Here is a 19,587-nt window from a genome sequence, read left to right on the forward strand (position 1 = left end):
AGCTCGGACGCTTTCCGGAACCGGAAGGGAAAGGGGTGAGAGAGGGAGAAAGAGAGAGGAGAGGATAGGGGTAGGAAGGACGACTTACTTAATCCTGAGTAAACAGCACTTTCCTACAACCTGCAGCCTGATCAAACATTTGTCCCCACTACTTGCCTGATTAAACGCCAGGCTGTAGTCTAGTGCTAAGTTCGTCGGTGCTGCTGCTGTTGCATCGGAGCGAAACGACGCGGATGCACCGGTGCATTGACGTGCGGAGAGAATCAGGGCGGGGGGGGGGGGGGGGGGGGTAGAAAGAGAGACCGTGAATCGTCTATACATCACGGTTTCCGGCTGACTGCACTCGGACTAACGTCACTGGCTCGTGCCGCTAATTTATCATTGTCTCTCTATGTTTGGGGTTGGTTGGATGGTTGGTTATACGCGCGTGACGCGGAGATATCGCGTTATGCACGCGTGTTCTACCCTTCACTCGACGAGCTAGCTAACCAACCGCGTTTTTGGGGGTGACCAGAAAACCCGCGGGTAGAGAGTCCAGCTGTTCGCCACCGGAACCGCTGACGTGTGTTATTAGTTTATTCGTTTGTCGAGTCTCGATACGGGCGCTTTTGTTTTTAACGCTTTGTGCTTTCTGCCTACGGCCATAAATTTTCCATCAGAATATCCAAATTCTGGATATAATTTTTTTTCGTCGTTTTTTTCAGTTTTCAAATTCTATCAACGCGTTTTATATCCCTGGGATATTCACTCTATCGTTGGTTTAGTTATGATTCCATTTTTGTGACGTTCTAGAAATTTTACAATATACTCGATAATTCGTTGTTAAAAGAATGATACATTTTTTCATAGCAATTTATCAGGGTTTATTTTAAAATTGGCTCCATGTTCCGAAATATCGAGCTTTTTTACACAAAAAACACTTCAGGTTATTATATTTTTTTCACCGATGATAGGAAGTGTTATAAAAATATGAGGACGGAGGTCCGATTCGAAAACGTGATAAAATTGATGAACGTCTTTATCGTAAATAACAATGTCTAAGGGTCTAGATATTGCAGGATTTTTACTTCTTAGCATACACTGCAATAAGCATACATATATATCCATTTAATTCAGATTGAAATTTCAACCCTAATAATCTCGCCAAAATTTGGTGGACCAGCCCATATATATTGTCCATACGCAGTTACTCCGAATCATATTGGTGGATTTAGAGATCGTAATCAAGCCCTCGTGAATGACCCTAGACCCGAAACGTTGGGTCGGTTTCTAATTGCCAATGTCACAAGGCACTCCTGGGGATATTAAACTTTGCAAACGAACGGCCGATACAGTTATTTGCGCTGCATTGTGGGCTCGTAATACGGGGTCAGGATCAGGATGAGGATGAGGATGAGAATACAGAGGTGCGAGCATTAATCGTCAATGGCGTCGGGGCGAGAGATTCGCCCGATAAAGCTCATCTGGACTCACCGCATTTGCCCCGGAAAGCGACGGTGACATTCAGCCCTTTGGTGCAGGCGGAACGGTTCAGCTCGCAGAGATTAGGGTAGTCGACCCCGTCGCTTCCGCAGACGGGAGAAGCGCCCTCGTGGTCACCAAGGTTCGGACAAGAGGTTGCGCACTCGCATTTCGCATCGGAACCATTGCGAGTTCGAACGCATTGAGCTCCTTGCGAACAGTTGAGTTTCGTGCAGGGATCCTTCAGTTCTGGAAACAGAAATTCATCGGAAACACATTAGGCGAAATTTCCACTTTAAAGTACAATCGTTGATGTTAGGGGAAATCGGATTGAATCTCTAATTAGGAGAGAAGCAGAGACTGAGAGAGTCGAGTTTATAGAATCCGAGTTCAGCGCCAAAGAGGTCGGATTTGTTTTCCAATTAATTGAGACTGACTGTGCCCAAGAGCTTTCTCGATTTATTCGAAACATACCTCCGGTTTCGGTAATTAATCAGTCATATTAACGGTGATCTCGATCATCCCGTCCTTCGTTGTTCCCCCATTGCTTTATGCGATAATACGAAAATCCCACTTCTGACACCGATTCAACGATTTGGTTTAGTCAAAATACCCAACGACTTCCTCGTGTTTCTCATTTTCAAGGTGACACAAATTTTGACACATCATTATTCACTGTCGGAACTAAAGTTATTCTGTTGGAAACAATTGACCAGAATAATCAACTAACGTAATAATTGGAATATCAATAGCTGTTTGAAAACCGCATTGATGAAGGGAAAATAACTAAAAAAAACAAAAAAAATCCTACCGGATGTGTGGTTTTTATCCAATACGTCGCGATAGAAACGCTTGACTAATCGAATTTTGTAATATTTTCTTTATTCTCTTTCGAAAAGTAAACAGTTAGAAGCATCAGTCCAGGGACATTAATCAGCGAAGAGTTTACTGCAGACTTTCGGAGTCTCTGCTGCATTCATATAGTCGGCGTAAAAATATCAGGGAAGATTGGAAACACTGGCACATTTTTAATTACTAAGAAAGCCATTAGCCCGAGGTTCTATATTTAAATTGGTGGATAGACATATGCCTGGGCATATTCTGACTTCGTAAATTCAATTGTATAAGGTATACATATAGAGCTCGAAACGCCATCGTGAGTTTGATTAATTAGGTAATTATTATTATTACAGCTCAATCCAATATCGAGGGTTTCACGGAGTAAAGCGGCTTATATAAAATTGGCAAAGTAGATTTTATGCAGTTATGCGACTCGGCTCAGCCGGTAATGTAATTTCTTTCGAATGGAAAATATGATGGTGCGAATTATGTCGTCAGGTGTCTCAGATGTTATACCTTTTGGATAAATGTAGCAACAGCTTGCGACGGCTATCGAAGTACAGATCAGGATAAACGTGTTCATTTCTGAGGTCTGTGTCTATCTATATGCGATATTTTTTTAACGTCGCAACGGATGAACGGTTACTCGAGGCTATTGCATTAAACTGAAATAAAGCTTCGTTCAACATCAAGCCTTTACATGGAGGGATTACGGCAAGCGGATGAAGGTGTAATTTAAACTGGTTAATTTAATTATATCATCGTATTACAGTACGCATTTCTCGGTTAGATATATCGTTAAACACACGTTCGGCGCGTCACCCGATACAAATGTTCACCTTTTGTTTTACAGTATGAGACGTTGTGAAAGAAATTTTGTGAATTGCAGGTCGAGCTCCGCGTCAATAAAATAAGAATATAAATTGTATCAAAAGATTTTCAAATTTTTCGTACATCTCGATTATTATACGAATATAACACTTCGTGTGATTTTCTGGGAATTCACTATTCCCGTATATCTATAATCCAGTAAATGCAGACTTAGATTTTATTGCTTAAAAATATTTCCACTGCAGGAATTTATCAAAGCAATCTACACCCTAACGAACCTATTTCCTGAAGTCTAAATCGATTGTCCTTAACAAGGAGTGACAAAAATGCCAAAAATCACTCTTACAATCCCTCGAGATGAGCTTAAACATGCAAAATGAAGCTTGGCTGGAGCTGCGCTCGGCTCTACTGAACATGAAAATGACACCCTAGTCCTTGAGAGAGGGCGGTCGCCTGGGTAAAAGAATAATTAGCTAAGGGTAGAAGGGAAAGGCCTCCAGAGATCAGAGGCAGCGGTCAGGGAGTCGGGCGGATTAGTGGTCAGACGTTAAGCGTTAAGTGGCGCCTGGTTATCGGGCATGGCGGCTGACTGCAGCTCGGTTTTACTACTGAAACGCCAAGTGGCAGTTGTTGGGTACCGCGGGCTGTCCTAGGACCTGAAAGTTAATTGACCACCCTGCAGGCGAAGGCTGGAAAGCTCCTACAGAGTCCGCCATTGGCAAGGGAACAAAGAAGAGGGGTGGATGGGGGGAGGGCGGCGGAGGAAAGTTTAGTATGAAAGGAAATAAGAAACTTTTGCCTACTTTTATTATACCATTATCTTCCTTTGTCAGGGCACGCCAACCTCGCGTTATAGAGGAATGACAATGAGGGATGTAATTAGCGGTTAAGATCGGTAATTAATAGGATGGAATTCAAGAGATTCACTCTCTGTATAAGCTTCGTTCTGATTTTTTTCTCTCCCTTTACCTTTTTGCCAAGCTTTTTTATGCCCTGTTTCTTTGTTCCTTATTCATCCGTACTGCAATTAACCACCGCAATTAATTTCTTCGGCTGCCTCTAAAGGCCGAAGACGCCTGTTGAAGACAAAATTATACGATCGTCTTGTCTTGTCTCTGTACAAAAGTGTAACGACCGATGTTACGGAAAAAGACTATTCGGGTAGGACATTGAATGACGAATAGATTCGCAATTTGAGTTAGACGTTACTACAACTTGTAGCAGTTTGTATAATCAATTTGAATTGATTTAGTTAGTTCCGTATTGAGACACTATTCGACGCCATTTCAATCAATTATAGTTCAATTTAAACCAATCGTTCTTTTGACTGAAATAGTTTCAAACAATCTTGACTTATTAAAGGAAGAATTGACTCTGAAAATTCACTTCATTTGAAAAGCTATTTACACATCGCTTTGTCGTAATGTCATTTACTATTCACTCGAAAGAATACTCAATCACATGATGCTGGAGTTCGTTACGTTGACGTATAAAAACTGCATCGCTCACGAAATTTAGTCGTTTCGGTATTTCAAGATTGTCGAAAATCCAGTAAACCATCGTGAAGCAAAACATTATATTCACATCTACACATCAAACTAGACTGCTTCAAATAAAAATTCGAACAGTTTTTGACGCAAGCTTTGATTCCAAGAAACTTCCTACCAGGGTCCTAAGTTTTTCGGTAACAACTTCTGTCGCAAGAAGAGTCCCGCGGTCGAGCTTTGTCTGTTCTCTTCGTACTGTCCGGTGAACGTTGTTCGAGATAATATATTATGAGAAAAGCACGTCGAGCACCGCACGCGTATATCGCTCGGTATTTGCGCCGGTTTTTCGGTCGCGATTCGTCGACCAACTGCAGTTGGAGGCGTGAACTTCGTCGCACATCCACGTAGGTGCATACAATGAATGTGCATACAAGCCGCAGAGGACGAGCACCTATGCACTCGGCCCTTTTTCGTCTCTCTCCCTCCCTCCCTTTCCCACCCCTCAGGATGTGCACCGACCAAACGAACCCTGCATATACGCGCCGTTAAAAGCAGGCTGCACTGACAATTATGTCGTGAGGTAGTGCAGGCATTAAAAGCACAGAGGACCGACACAAACGGGTTCAAAGCTCGTCCGGAGTTCCACACCCCTTCCCTCTGCATGTGCGTTCGTACGATAAACAGTTCAAAAACCTCGCGTTCCGTCGTCCTATTTCTCTAGCAATAATTCGAAACGGTGAAATAATGCAGACGGGTGAAGAATCATTTTACAAAAATTCACCAACGAATTCTAGGCGTGGTTAACGCTCTTGTTTTGGTCGTAAATTTTCACACGGTAGAAAGCCGAGCGAGTTTAAACGTTCTGTTGTTTTATTTTATAACATATTTCAGTTCCGGTATTTGTTGTTTACATTTTTTTTTTTTTTTTTTAATCCTGTATAGGATCTGATTAGGTATATATGTTACATCCCTCACCAGTTTTCAATGAAATTTTAACGGTGGCGTTTCAATTAACATGTCGAATTCATAACACGAGGTAGAGTATTCTCGAAATTTGGCAAAATCGAAATATATGGAAACTCGAAAATTGAACAATTTGGACATTTCACGTTATTACACAGGCTCAATTTCAGGTGAAATTTCGACGTTTAATTAATTCGGCGTCAATTCTGACTGACAGGTTTTTACAACTGGTTGAAAAATTTGTGAAAAAAAAAATCAGCATCGACAATCACGAGGGATGGTTTTGGTCCGTCAATATTCGCCTCTCTATTTTCTGCGTCAATCGGAGTCACGCAGGGCGAACGATGTGGTCGGATTTGGTCCTTGGTGTGTAGCTGAACGATGTATGCGATCGGAAGGCTAGTTTAAGCCGAGGGTGGGATTGCGTTGAGTTGAATTAGCGTTGGGTCAGGTGAGGTTAGTCTGGCGCTGCTTAGGTCTGACCCAATTTGGCAAAGCGCCATGGAAACAGCTACGCCTGTCCTTCCCCATTTCTCCTCTTTCTCCTGTCGTCTTCCTTCACCTGTCACCACCCCAAGTTTCTCCAGTCTCGCAATAAGACCTAACGGAATTGAGTAAATTCTCCCAGAGAAACTCGATCACTTCGGGTACACGAGTTGTAAAATCGATTTAAAATCACAATTCACTTGTGTTCGCTTTCAAATTGGACTGAATTTCTCGATTTATTTTGTATTGAAAAGTACCGGAATCAGTATCAAGGTTTTAGTTTCAAATTTTTCTAATCGATCTTGCCTTCGCGTCGACGAACGTTCACCGGAACGATGCACGAATAATTAGTGAAAAATAATAACCGCGAGATGAAAGATAGCGAAGCTACCGGAGCAGTACAACCCTTAAATTTTTCATTTATAACCTAGAATAGAATAGACCCAGCAACGAACCTGCGAGATTTACACAATTCCACGAGGCAGCCAAGTCGGTACAGGAAGACGTGCTCCGCACCTCTTTATGTTATTATTTCAACGTCGTTTACGCGGAGGTGGGTAAAAAGCAATCCATATGAATGCGAGAGATATTATTATTATTATTATTATTATTCATTCTGCGGCTTCTTAACCCGGCGTCGATTTTCCAGCCAAAAATTTTAAAACGTCGCAAAAACACTAGCGAATATTCACACTGATCGTTGTGTCGTTCATTCGGGAATCATTACGTGAATGATTACGATTCATTCGATTACGATATTACGATTTCCCGTGCTACCCCTGATTTTCAATTATATCCGAGCATTTCAGGCGATTTTAGGTGATCTACAGATTGAACAAAATCCGAAATCAGAGAAAATCACAACAAGTAATCGAAAATCGATTAGAATGTTGTGAAATGATCGGAAATCAATGGAAATCACTTGACATCAATTAATCGAGACTTATATTTGACGTTTACCGCAAGACTTGCAAAGATTTATACGATTTCTCCATAGTGCTATCGTGTAATTTCAACTACTTACAAATGATTTTCACTGACGTCATTCATCTCGATTGATTCCTCGTTAATCCATCGAACATCTCAATCATTCAACTTCCTGTTAATTTACAATTTACTCTATAGGCGTTAAATTTATGACTTTCGATAGCAAGGGAATGGCTCGCAGCCCCACCAAATCTTCCCGCTGTTCGAATTCTGGTCAAACTGTTACGCCAAACCCTCGTCAAGTCTTATCCAAAGACAGACCCTCAACCCTGCACCACAGATAAACTTTCCACTCAATGCCGCCTCGTTTCAACGAAACTTGCTCGGACTTTAGAGCGTCACGTGGTCTCTAATATAACCGGAGGCAATGGTCAATTCCTCCTAGGAGTCTTGTCTTTCAAATTATCATCGGTACAAGGATAACGATTTCAACTGTTCCCCCCCCCCCCCCCCCCCCCCCGCCCCCCGAAGGAACAATTTTAAGTTCGTCGTTGTATAAACGACGCCTCGACACGAAGCCACGCATGCATCAAGTTCGTATAACAAATGTCCATTCGGCGATGTCGTGTCTGACCTCAACAAGTTGTCGTACTTAAATACTTGTTTTGCTGCGCCCAGCTCGTGGACTTATCTTGTTCTCGTCAAGGGCCGGATTGTCCAACTTGCTTGTCTCCGTACCGGGACGAAGGCTATCGTGTCGACGACGGACGCTGTTCACCTCTTATCTGCTCCCCCCCTCCTTTCCACTCGAATATCTAAACCGCGAAAAAACCCGCTCGCATGTCCACAAACACCCCAGAACTTACAGTTATCTCTATGCTAATTTAAGAGTATTCCCGTTAACCACGCCTCGAGGTTCCCCGTTTTTATTTTTATTTTTCGATTACACAGATCTGATTTTTTTTTAATTTTCCTTTGCGTATTCGATTTTTCTCGTTTATTCAAAGAAAAAGAATTTATTTAACTAAAAGAATACTTTTTATCAACCTTCGTTCGAGGTTGATAGAGTGTATGAAAATGAGTAATTAAAAATGTTGAAAAGCGTGAAAAAAGCATGTCGCGAGAGTTAAAAATCGTGAGATTCGAGTGTTCGATTTAAATTGGCCACTTTCGGATTCGGGATTGAGATATGCATAATGGGAGGGGAGGGATAATTTTCAATCACATATTCCAAAGGCTACGCGACGGTGTGTTTTTCGCAGATCAGACAGTGGGAAGATCGCGTGGGTAGATTAGGCTTAATATTAATAAAAGTTGAGAGTAGACGATTACGAAAGCTGGAGGGGGAATTTAATATCGTGAGATAATAATTCTCGATCGAAGTATACCCATATATATATACATATATATGACACTGTATATAGGCCCAGGCTTCGGAGGGCGGCGCGTGATCGCGTTGTTGAAAAGAAGTCGTCGTTTAATTGAGTGGGTGACTCGAGGATCGAGTTTTTGAAAAAAGGACGAAGAAGAAAGAAGAAGAAGAAAAATAACGCAACGACGCAGAGTCAGGACAAAAGTCTGTTGTCTCGTTGGAATTGATTAGAGGCCCGATGATCAGCGATGATTATCGAATTGCCGCACTGACAGCCTAGCCGTGACGCTCAGGCGTCGCGACGCCTGGCCCGCAAGTGGGTGACGAGTCACTTTAATATTGACAGATCATAGGGTGGAGGGGGGGAATCTTTGACCCGGATTGCATGTCGTCTGAGAGAGTCGCGATTAAAGTTTAAGCGACGATCGCGTCCTTCGGCCTCTCGCTTTGGTCCCCACTGATCGTCCAAAGAGGGCTTCTCGATCCCACGTCTCTCCGATTCGTGGTCACTTATTCCTCATCTCGGCCGTGCTCTCGGACGTATGAATATTTAGGACCCTTCAGTCTTCTGCGACGGTCCCATCGAGGGGGTGAAATGAACAGTCTGAGACTCGGGATGCTCTTTTCGTCGATCTTTGCGCTTTGACGGAAGGACGAGATAGGTGGGTGGAAAGAAAAATTATGACGAAATTGAGGATGTGTGGAGAGTTTTTTCGAGCAAGATTTATGGCGTGAATGAAATTGTTCGATAATTTTTTTTTTTAACACAGTCTTCAAAATTAGGGGCAATTATCTCGCCAATTCCGTTTCATGGTGGCTATATACATATGCTTTTTTATATTCCTCGTATGCCAAAGTAGGTATGTGCCTCATGCACCGCGGATGAAAAAGGGAGGACGGAGTTTTTTTTTTTTTTTTTTCGTTGTACCGTTGGTTCGCCGACGCTTTCCAACTCCGGGAACCTAGACGAATCACTGTCTGACGCAAGAAACGAGACCCCTGCTACATTTCTACCAGTTCGCATTTCCCCAGAGTCTTGGAGGAGCCCCATTATTTCTCTCCGCCTCGACCCGAGCTCTTTACTCTCTCTCCTCTCTTCTCTTCTCTTCTCTTCTCTTCTCTTCTCTTCTCGACCCTGTTACGCTTCTTTACGCGGTCAAGATTTTTCGCTCGACAGCCGTGAAATTGATATGAAATTATCCGTTATTCGGGGTAGTTTTTTTTTTCCGTTGAGGTTTTCCGAGTTTCAAAGGCTTTAAGCCGCTCTCGATTTTCTCGTCGTATTTTTATACTGAATTTATTTCCACACGGAGCTTGTGCGGCGAGAAGAAGAAGAGTAGGCACGTATAAACAAGGGTGAGACGGAGAAAAAATAAAGCACGAAAATATAAGAATAAAAGGATATAAGAATAAGAGGAAAGCTCGGTGAGTCGGGTATGCAGAATCACGCAAAACTTTGAGAATTACCCCACGGACCATAAATAAGAAAGAAACTGACGGCGAAACGGGGCCGGGGGAGAAAAAAGGGGGTCGAGACCCCGTCGGGTCTGGGATCAAGGGACACCCGATCCGGGATCCCTGGCTTGAGTTATGAAGTGGAAAGGAACGAGTGATTTACCGTGAAACCGTTGATAAACTGCGACCGATTAAAATATGGTTCTTTGCCTGCCGGGGCTTGATCATCCCCCGCTCGTTCCTCCTCTTCTTTTAATCTCCCTTCGTCGCTCCGCAACAATTCTCCCTCCCTTAATCCTGCGTAAACAATCTTTCTTTCTAATTTTCGTAAAACACCCGGGTGAAATTGAACGACGAATTTTCGGAGAAAAGAGATTCGATATATCGGGGATAAAATTTTTCCACACACTTTGCTGATTGCAAAATTCGAAATGTCAGATACAAGATGGCTAAGGGCAAAGAATAAATTTAATTTTCAATACTATTCTCTTATTCCGATTTCTTTCTTTAGATTGGATTAGGAATCACTGATCCTTGAAATCGATTTTCCCATTTCTTTTTTCATTTCGAGAACGATTAGTGAAAAATTGATACGTATATGTATAATCGACAATTCAGTGCAAAGTCTGATTTTTACGATCGTTTAATTAAAATTAACGCAAGTGTACCTCGATTTAAGACGTTGGGCAGATACCGAGACAATATAATCGCTGGGACAAGCTCCCATGTCTGGAATAAACAAGCCGATTCAACGCTCGTAGTTTCATCCCCCGTAGGAACACGCGCCGGGTGCACGGGACGTTACATACCGGATATTACTGCACGTGCTGCGCATGTCCGAAGTCGTCTGTATGCCTGAATTTAAATATGTATTACACCTACGTATAGAATAAATATAAATATAAATATAAATATAAATATAAATGTATGCAGCAGACGCCCTGTTTTATTTATGGTTTATCTCACCCCACCATCGTGGATCGTTCGCTGCAGTCTTGAGTACATAAGGTTGTGAGTATAGCCAGCATTGCAGTTTACACTGCAAGGTATCTACATCAAATAATTGGCAAGTGTGTACAGGACACGCGCTCTGAGTTATTAGACTTATTGTCAGTGTACCTGCACGGTTGAAAAAAGAATGTCCCGGCAGGTCGACCAAAATTTTTGGGTTGATTTAACGATTTTTAAAGTACTACTAACAATAAGTAAAAAAGAAAGTACGAAGTACAAATTAAATGTGGGTATGAAAATTTAAATGTTAAAATTACAATAACTTCTGTCATATTAAGTAACCGAAATTTAACAAATAACACAAACGTAAGGTGAAACTGCTCGGACATTGTGTTAAGTTAAATTTTTCTAGCAGTGTACAGAGGATTGTGCTGTTTAACTTTAACCTGGAATTCGAGAATGTGACGATTGAGTTTGGAATCATGATCAGAAGAAGTTGACGCCAGATGATTTTGATTCGTTCATTTCACCAGACGATTATCACTCTCGCTATATACATACATTGTAGTATATCGTGAATGTATAAGAGAAGTGATTTTTACTCCTAGGAAAGTGGCATTCGTGCAACCGGTTGATATTCGTATACACATTTCTATAAACATACGTGTGCGATTCGATTGCTTTTGCCTTTTTTTTCTTTCTTTTTTAACCTACTCATTTTCATTACACTCACACGAGTTATACTGATTCAGACTAAAGAGTTACGGCGCAAAAATTGATTTCTCGCACTCCGAACTGGAGTAAAGAGCATATATAATTAGTTATGATAGTGTTCTCTGTATTCTTATGATGGTTTTATGAAAAAGAAAAGAAAAAACCAAAAACCCCTTAAGTATAAATGAGAGCATCGCTGCACTTTCATTTTTTTGTGGACATTTTTTTTTTCATTATACACGTCGCACTCGGCTGCAGATATCGTGATGTTATTTTAGCCGAGCGTCTGGCTTTAATTTTTTGTGTTGCCCTTTTTTTTTCTCTACTTTGTTTTTTTCGTAACCCCCGTCGTGACGTTTATGCGACAAATTTAAAGCTTTAACTGTGACTGGATTTGAAGGTATTTATTTATGGCTGAAGTAGTGGCTGGTAACGCGTTGAGAAATGCGTTTTTATTCCTCACGTACTTTTTCTCTCTCTCTCGGTTCTCTTTCGTTTCGTTTGGTTTTTTTTTTTTTTTTCTTTGCTGTTTTTTGTTTTTCGTTTCTCCTTTTCCGAATGATATTATTACAGACGGCAGGCGTGTAGCGAAAAACATTCTCTCTCGTTTACCACGCAAAACTGCACCACGGCACTGTAACCACTTTGTAATTTGTCGTTTTAATTGCTCTGTTATACGTGTGTTTGAAGCGGCAGCGTATATTTTACACAACGTACCCGGTTACGTTTTAGTTTGCCGAATTTTACTATCAATTTTTTATTCCATCCGTTTAAAAGGACAAATTAATAACCCCGGGTTGGTATTATAATTTATACACAGATATATACTGTGTGAATTGGTGAACGCTCATCCCTCGTCGACGCGAAACGGTCGACGATGAAGCAAGGTAAATAAAATGTTTGACAAATGCGGTTGTCGAAAACTTCCACGTATTTATTTTTATACGTATATGTGTACGAGTCCCACGTGTCTCTACGTGTATTTATTTTATATACGTATATTATAACCGTTTTGTGGGTATATATCAGTGTAATAACATTTTGTTCAAACTTTCTACCCTCCGCATATATAGGTACAGTCAATATTATAACTTGTTATTCTCGGGTTAACGAGTTGCTGCTGTTCCTGTACTGTAGGACTTTTATTTTTTACTCAAATTCCGTTAAAGCAACGCTTCACAGATAAAAATTTTTGCAAATTATTTCAACCCTTGCTGCAGCAAAAATTTGAAAAAATTCTTTATAAGCGAAGGACGATCTTTACCTACGTATACCTAAGATTCAAGGCTTAACCATGTTTTAAATATTATTGTAATTTTTTACTGGTTTTACGTTCTTTTATTCAAGCGGGAAGAGAAAGTTCAGGAAAATGGGTTTGACCGTGAAAATTAGGGACAGAAGGGATCAAGAAACACAGAAGTGATAGGAAAAAGAAAAAGAAAATCTCGTTTTTTGAAATCCGAACCGAGGTGAATAAAGATTGATGAGGGATGAAAAAGAAAAGGAAAAAATAACGAAAAGAAAAAATGACTTGGTGAAAAAAGAAATGGGGGGGAAAAAATTGAAACCTTGAGTAACACGTGACTCCGCGAGGTCACACGAGGTCACACGAGGCTGCGCGAAAATGTGTCGTGATTCAATATGGCGACCTCCGTATGAGCAGGCCTGAGACCTCTGCGGTCCGATTAATCGTTGGAAACACTTTTTTCCCCGGCGTTAGGTAAAAACGTTTTCACTGATTTGGCACTTTGGAGGAAGAATTTGAGCCGTTTTTTTGCGCCGCAAGGACACCGCCGCCTGGATATCGAGACACTGAGATTCGCCTCCCTCGGCCTCCGACGCGAGGCGCTGCGGACTCCGATATTGATTTTCACAGAGAAAACACACACGCGTTCTAAGTAGGTGCCTACGACACGCCGGAGTGCATTGCTCGAGTCCGAAACCTGGTCCATCGGATGCTGGGGCCACCCTCGAAGTCTCAAAGTCTCTAAGTGTCCACGTCTAAGTGTCCAAGTCTTCAAGCCTCCAAGTCTAAGTCTCCAAGTCTTCAAGTCTCCAAGTTTAAGTCTCCAAGCCTCCAAGTCTAAGTCTCCAAGTCTTCAAGTCTCCAAGTTTAAGTCTCCAAGCCTCCAAGTCTAAGTCTCCAAGTCTAAGTCTCCAAGTCTTCAAGCCTCCAAGTTTAAGTCTCCAAACCTCCAAGTCTAAGTCTCCAAGTCTTCAAGCCTCCAAGTTTAAGTCTTCAAGCCTCCAAGTCCAAGTCTCCAAGGGTTCAAGTCCTTAAGCCTCCAAGTTCAAGTCTCCAAGCCTCCAAGTCTAAGTCTCCAAGTCTCCAAGTCTTCAAGCCTCCAAGTTTAAGTCTCCAAACCTCCAAGTCTAAGTCTCCAAGTCTTCAAGCCTCCAAGTCCAAGTCTCCAAGTCTTCAAGCTTCCAAGTTTAAGTCTCCAAGCCTCCAAGTCTAAGTCTCCAAGTCTTCAAGCCTCCAAGTTTAAGTCTTCAAGCCTCCAAGTCCAAGTCTCCAAGGGTTCAAGTCCTTAAGCCTCCAAGTTCAAGTCTCCAAGCCTCCAAGTCTAAGTCTCCAAGTCTCCAAGTCTTCAAGCCTCCAAGTTTAAGTCTCCAAGGGTTCAAGTCCTTAAGCCTCCAAGTTCAAGTCTCCAAGTCTCCAAGTCTAAGTCTCCAAGCCTCCAAGTCTAAGTCTTCAAGCCTCTAAGTCTAAGTCTCAAAGCCTCCCAAGTTTCATTTTTTCGCCTAATCGCTAAGTTTTGGGTGGGGGTAAAAATATTCCAAACATGCGGAAATAAACCAACGAAAGTTGAGTTGTTCGAAAATCAAGATTTCAACTCTCCTTATTTCATTTTCGAATATTTGAAACTTCGGTGTATCGGTCATTTGTAATATTGACCCTTCCAAGTTTTGACCCGCACCCCGAGCTTTGAGAGATGATTCGGTCAAGGGAGTTATAGATAAAGCAGTTGAAAATGTAAATTGAAAATCGAGGGAACTTGAATGACGGAAATATCTGATGAGATATCGAGGAAATCAGTCGAGATAACCGAAGTCATTGGGAGTCATTGGGAATCACTTGAAATCGCACGATAGCGCTGAAGAGATCGAACTGTGAGGGTTGGAGATCATGGAAATCGTTGAAAGTTTAGTTGCGGTAAACGCGAAACGTTTTTTCAATTCATTAACATTCCATTGATTTCCAACTTACCGTGTGCCTTCGACTATCTTTGGTCTATCAAGCGAACGTTAATACGTTGATTTCCAATGATTTGCCGGAATTCTAGCTAATTTGAGATGATTTTTTTGCGATTCCATCGTATCCGGTGATCACTGGAAATCAACAGAAAGGTACGGAAATCACTGTAAAAATCAAGAGTAGTGTTGGAAATCGGTGGAAATGATTTGATACACTAAAAATCGACGGAAATCACCCAAAATCGAGGTTAATGAATTGAAAAAACTAATCTGATTTCCAAATGAATTCGAGCCCGCGAATCACCTTGTAAAATATCGTCCTTAACGTTGATGCTGATGCCGATGCTGACAGTTTCGAGGGATCCAATTAATTTATCGCAATTAGGCTTCCCTACATTTTGCAAAAATTTTTCGATGAATCAAACGCGCATTTCATTCGAAAATGCAGTGAAAGAGGGACTCGACAGTTTTTTTTTGGGAAGTATACTTTGTAAAATGCAGAATTTAATCTAGAAATAGTAAAAACCACTGTCTAGAGACTAAAATCTGCTACATTTATAATAAAAAATATAGTTGACATGAGTATTTTGTATAAAAGACCTTTGGATGTATATAAAATTTGCTCTTTTTATTCTCTCCTTGTACACGATGAAAAGTCTCCGATCCGAGGTAGAGAAAGCCGGGATTTGTCCAACGAGCACCTTTCAGATTATCGTTTTTTACTATTTTTCTCGTCTTGTTAGAGAGCCATATTCGCGGCAAAATTCCGTTCCAGAACTGAGTATATAAATAAACATATATGGTATATAAACAATATACATGTACAATCCGATACACTGTGGAGGAAAATAAATTTCAGCCGTTACACACGGCGATATTTCATTTCGCTTCGCGATGCTATCAAGCTGAAAAGTTCACCCATTTAGTTGATAATATCATTGCTGATATTTTCATCGTTAAAATAACAATTCACAGTACAAGAATAATACATCAAATATGTTGGTGAAATACGAGAATAATTTCGCACGCAGTTTATCGCTGTGTATGTACAATATACGTCTGTTATATCAAGGATACTGAACGACCGTTTAGTATCCTCCTCGTAAGTATAATACGAGGGATGTATCAAAGGTCCATTTTTCTTCATCTGTCATCGCGTTCTGACAAACGATTTTTACACCGACTTATAGCTCGCCTTGGGCAGCCTGCTCCGTGGTTGCAAGAAAGCCGGCTGGCGTGGATGTGATAAATGATCATCCGACCAAACCTATTGAAACGTGTTTTTGCCTGTTCTCACATTATTAAAAATCCCAACAACCGAGCCTCGACGAATAGCCGGAAAACACAAACAGATTCGGATGTACTAGGATCGAAAGCAATTTTCCGATTTAACGAAGCTACGTAAGGATTTATCGACGAAAATCCTACCCTCAAAACGGTAAATCACCATGATCGAGACTCGAAAATCAATAAATTCAGAAAGCTGAATTATTCAGTAATCGAAAAAAATTTTGTTCAGAATTATCAAACTTTATCTTCAGCTAGGAGAATCAAGCTTTTTCTCCAAATCAGTTATAACAATCAAAGAATCGAAAGATTCTTGGCGTTAAAATTTTAATCAATCACTCACAATCAGCAGCTTCTGAACGTGCTCTAAATTTCGAGATTGCACTATTTCAAAGTACTTGCAAGATCCCACAGTATTTCAGGGATTTTGCGCAACTTCGAGGATCTCAGAAATTTCAAAGTTGTCAAAGGATTTCAAAGACTCCAAATAATTTCAGCGTTTTCCATGGGATTTCGAATAAATTTATAATATTGTACATACAAAATTTATTTATTTTTCAGAGATTTCACAAAATATCACGGCGTGTTCACCCCCTCGTCATTGACGTGCAGAGTTATTCCGAATGAGGCGACGTCAGCTTGAACAATGCGTTATAAATTTTGTTCACCCCATGGGTATACGAAGCCTAATCGGCTCAGTGTCTAAACTATAGCATAACGCAGAGAATAGTGCAATTCTGATGCGTCCTGAATCAAGCATCCCGCAGGATTTACTCATGGTAGTGGCGCGTCGATACGTCCTGGATGCCGGAAATCCATCGGCGCGGTTAGCCATAACGTTGGTAATGGGAGATTTACTGGTAATGGAGTTACGGCTTGTCAATCTGTATTAAGTGATATAGCTGCACGTCAAGGAAGCGACGCGATTGTCTGTCGGGCGAAATCTGCAGGCGAAACTTCACCTGAGCAGGTATTACAAATTCAGGAATTCCGCAAGAAAGGAAGGACGAAAAATGAAGGCACACGCGTGCAAGTATTTCCGCCGGGATTTTCGGCACACGCTCCATTTCCAAGACCCACAGTAGCGCTACGCAATACAAATTTACCACGACCCTCACCTGACGTTTATCGCTCGATCAGACCGCAGCGCCAAATCCTACAACCCGAAGCGGAACACACGAGACATAATTAATGCGTTGGGTAAATAAGTAATTAGCGACTCACGGTTCCACGGTTTGGCCAATTTTCCGAGCTCGGGTTTGACGGTATAGGGTAGATATCCGTTTCGTTTTGCCGTACATAAAGCTACCTTCACCCCCGGATGATAATATTTTCACTTTGAAACACGCGCAAATTATTGACATTATTATTACTGTTACCGTTACCATTGTTGTTATACTCCAAATATTCGTCAGACATACCTACCCTGATCATTAAGCCTTGGAAATCCCCCGTTTTCCCTTTCCTGAAAAATTGTCCCGCAATTTTTACCACCCCCAAAGAGTGCGTGTATAAACACGCCAACGAAATCGAAAAACTTTGATTTATTACACCAAGATTTTTTTTTCACTCGCCAAACATGGGTTGTTGCTTTTACCAATTTTACACTTTTCAGCCGAAATTTTTCAACTATCTTTTGATATTGGAATTATACCAATTATGCAGGTTAGCTTTTATTTTTCAAAATTTATACTCTGGTAGTTTTTTTCAATTTCTCGGAACGTGATTGAGCACTTACTCATACGTTGAAATTGGAACAATTAAATTGGAAAAATGACACACGATGATATTTTTTTAGAAAATTGTGATTAATCGGACCGACTGATTGAAATTTGTTGATCGTAAATCCTGTCAAAGAAACACAAAAAAAAAGAACAACGTGGCGTGAATTTTTGATATTTTATATTATAGTATCTCTAACAATAATAATTTGGTTCTTTGTTCTCATTTTTAATTAGAAACAAAGTCGAATGAAATTATTAGCAGGCTGGAAATAGAGCGAAAAAAAAAAAATTGCCCCGATCATTTTAAAACACTCTGCTTTATACGCACGTACGAAAAGTATGTTTTTTTTTCATACGAAACTTTCCCGTTAAATTTTTCCGTTGAATCGACTTCAATTACAGATTTTTCACCGGTTTTGCATTATTTTTTACCTTCGATTCGTTTTTATTCAGAATTCTACCGAGGCGTGCTTCGAATGACGATGATGATGAAACGAAGCCGCGAGAGACTCGAGAGAAATTTCATTCACCCTTCAACATAACGGAATTTAACATCGCGTAGAAATGTATTACAGGTATAATACGTATAAGGTAATGGTGTCTGAAGACGCGGATATAGAAGCCTAATTTTGAACGGTATATGCCAACATTTCAGCACCACTTCAGACAGCCAGAGAGAATCTTCCGCTCGTTTAGAGGCCCCATAAACCATGGTCGTAACAGTTTTCCTTCTGCAGTTTCCCTTTGAATCCCAAGCCGCTGAATGGCTGCCCGTAAACATTGCGGCTATACCAAGCAACCCTCAGATTTCGGGACGGTTCATGATTCACGAAAATTTTGCAAAACTCTCGAGCGAATAGGGGGGGAGAAATGAAGCATGGAAATCTCTCTGTTTCTTTTTTTTTCGTTAGGCATTATTTCTTCTCGTTCCGTCTACGATAAAAAAAAAAAACAGAAATTGATTCTTATTGCGTGAATGCATAGAAAATTGAGGAGTTAAAATAAAAAAAAATGCCCCGAACCGTCACAGCTTGAAATAAATCTCTGCGGGAACTTGGAACGGTTCAGATTCCCGATGTGTGTATGTATGGGTATATGGGGCATGGTACGCATATATACACTGCGTATTATACCGAACCATCTGCTAGTTCAGACAATTTCGGTAAACAAAACTTCCGACTTATGATTTCTTCAGTTTTATTCAGTTTTTCTGCCCTCCTCCCCTTTTCCTCCACCGAAGGGTAGGTGGAAAAAACAAACTTTTTCACGGATTGCTGCCATGGGAGCCGCGCACGTGCAGCAAGCAAAGGCTCGGGTCAATCTTGTTGAAAAATACGCTTATATTCAGTTGCATTATATATATATATATATATATATATATATATATATAATACGAGCGTAATATATTTTCAAGAGGAAACCTAAAAAACAATATCGGAATGAAAAAATGGACGTGAATTTAAAATCTGCAATACAACAACGATGCGTGCTTAGAAATTATAACTACATTTAAGTACGATAAACTATGCGTAATTCAACCGGTTAGCAAGTAGAAGATATTTTTTTTGTCTCTGGGTTACGACTGATTTTTTCTTCACGTTTACGTCTAGAAGGATTGAAAAAGGTGCTCCAACACTTTCCCTAAATTTTGTTAATTCGATCAGAATATCTAGATATTACGCTAATATGCGAAAAAGACGTTATTTCATTTAATAATTTTGCCAAACATGTAACATAGAAATTTAAGTGCACGAATATATGGTGTCAAATTTGTGAATTGACAACTAAATTTATATACAATGCAAACGATCAATTTTGTACAATTTCCAAAGATCCATCAGCTCCGTCAAATACGCGTGTAACCTCTCACTGAATTGAAAAGAATTGCTCT

General features: G+C 40.7%; 1 protein-coding gene across 2 annotated transcripts in view; it reads right to left on the reverse strand.

Moving 5' to 3' along the window:
• Positions 1-19,587, reverse strand: part of LOC124409571 (agrin-like) — a 171,950-nt gene that overhangs the window by 22,948 nt on the left and 129,415 nt on the right. For both annotated transcript variants that reach the window (XM_046887277.1, XM_046887276.1), the window contains exon 6: positions 1,474-1,710. In XM_046887277.1, the coding sequence (XP_046743233.1) occupies positions 1,474-1,710 (237 nt within the window). The remainder of the gene's footprint in view (positions 1-1,473; positions 1,711-19,587) is intronic.

This window comes from Diprion similis, chromosome 8 (assembly GCF_021155765.1).
Source record: "Diprion similis isolate iyDipSimi1 chromosome 8, iyDipSimi1.1, whole genome shotgun sequence".
NCBI classification, from domain to species: domain Eukaryota; kingdom Metazoa; phylum Arthropoda; class Insecta; order Hymenoptera; family Diprionidae; genus Diprion; species Diprion similis.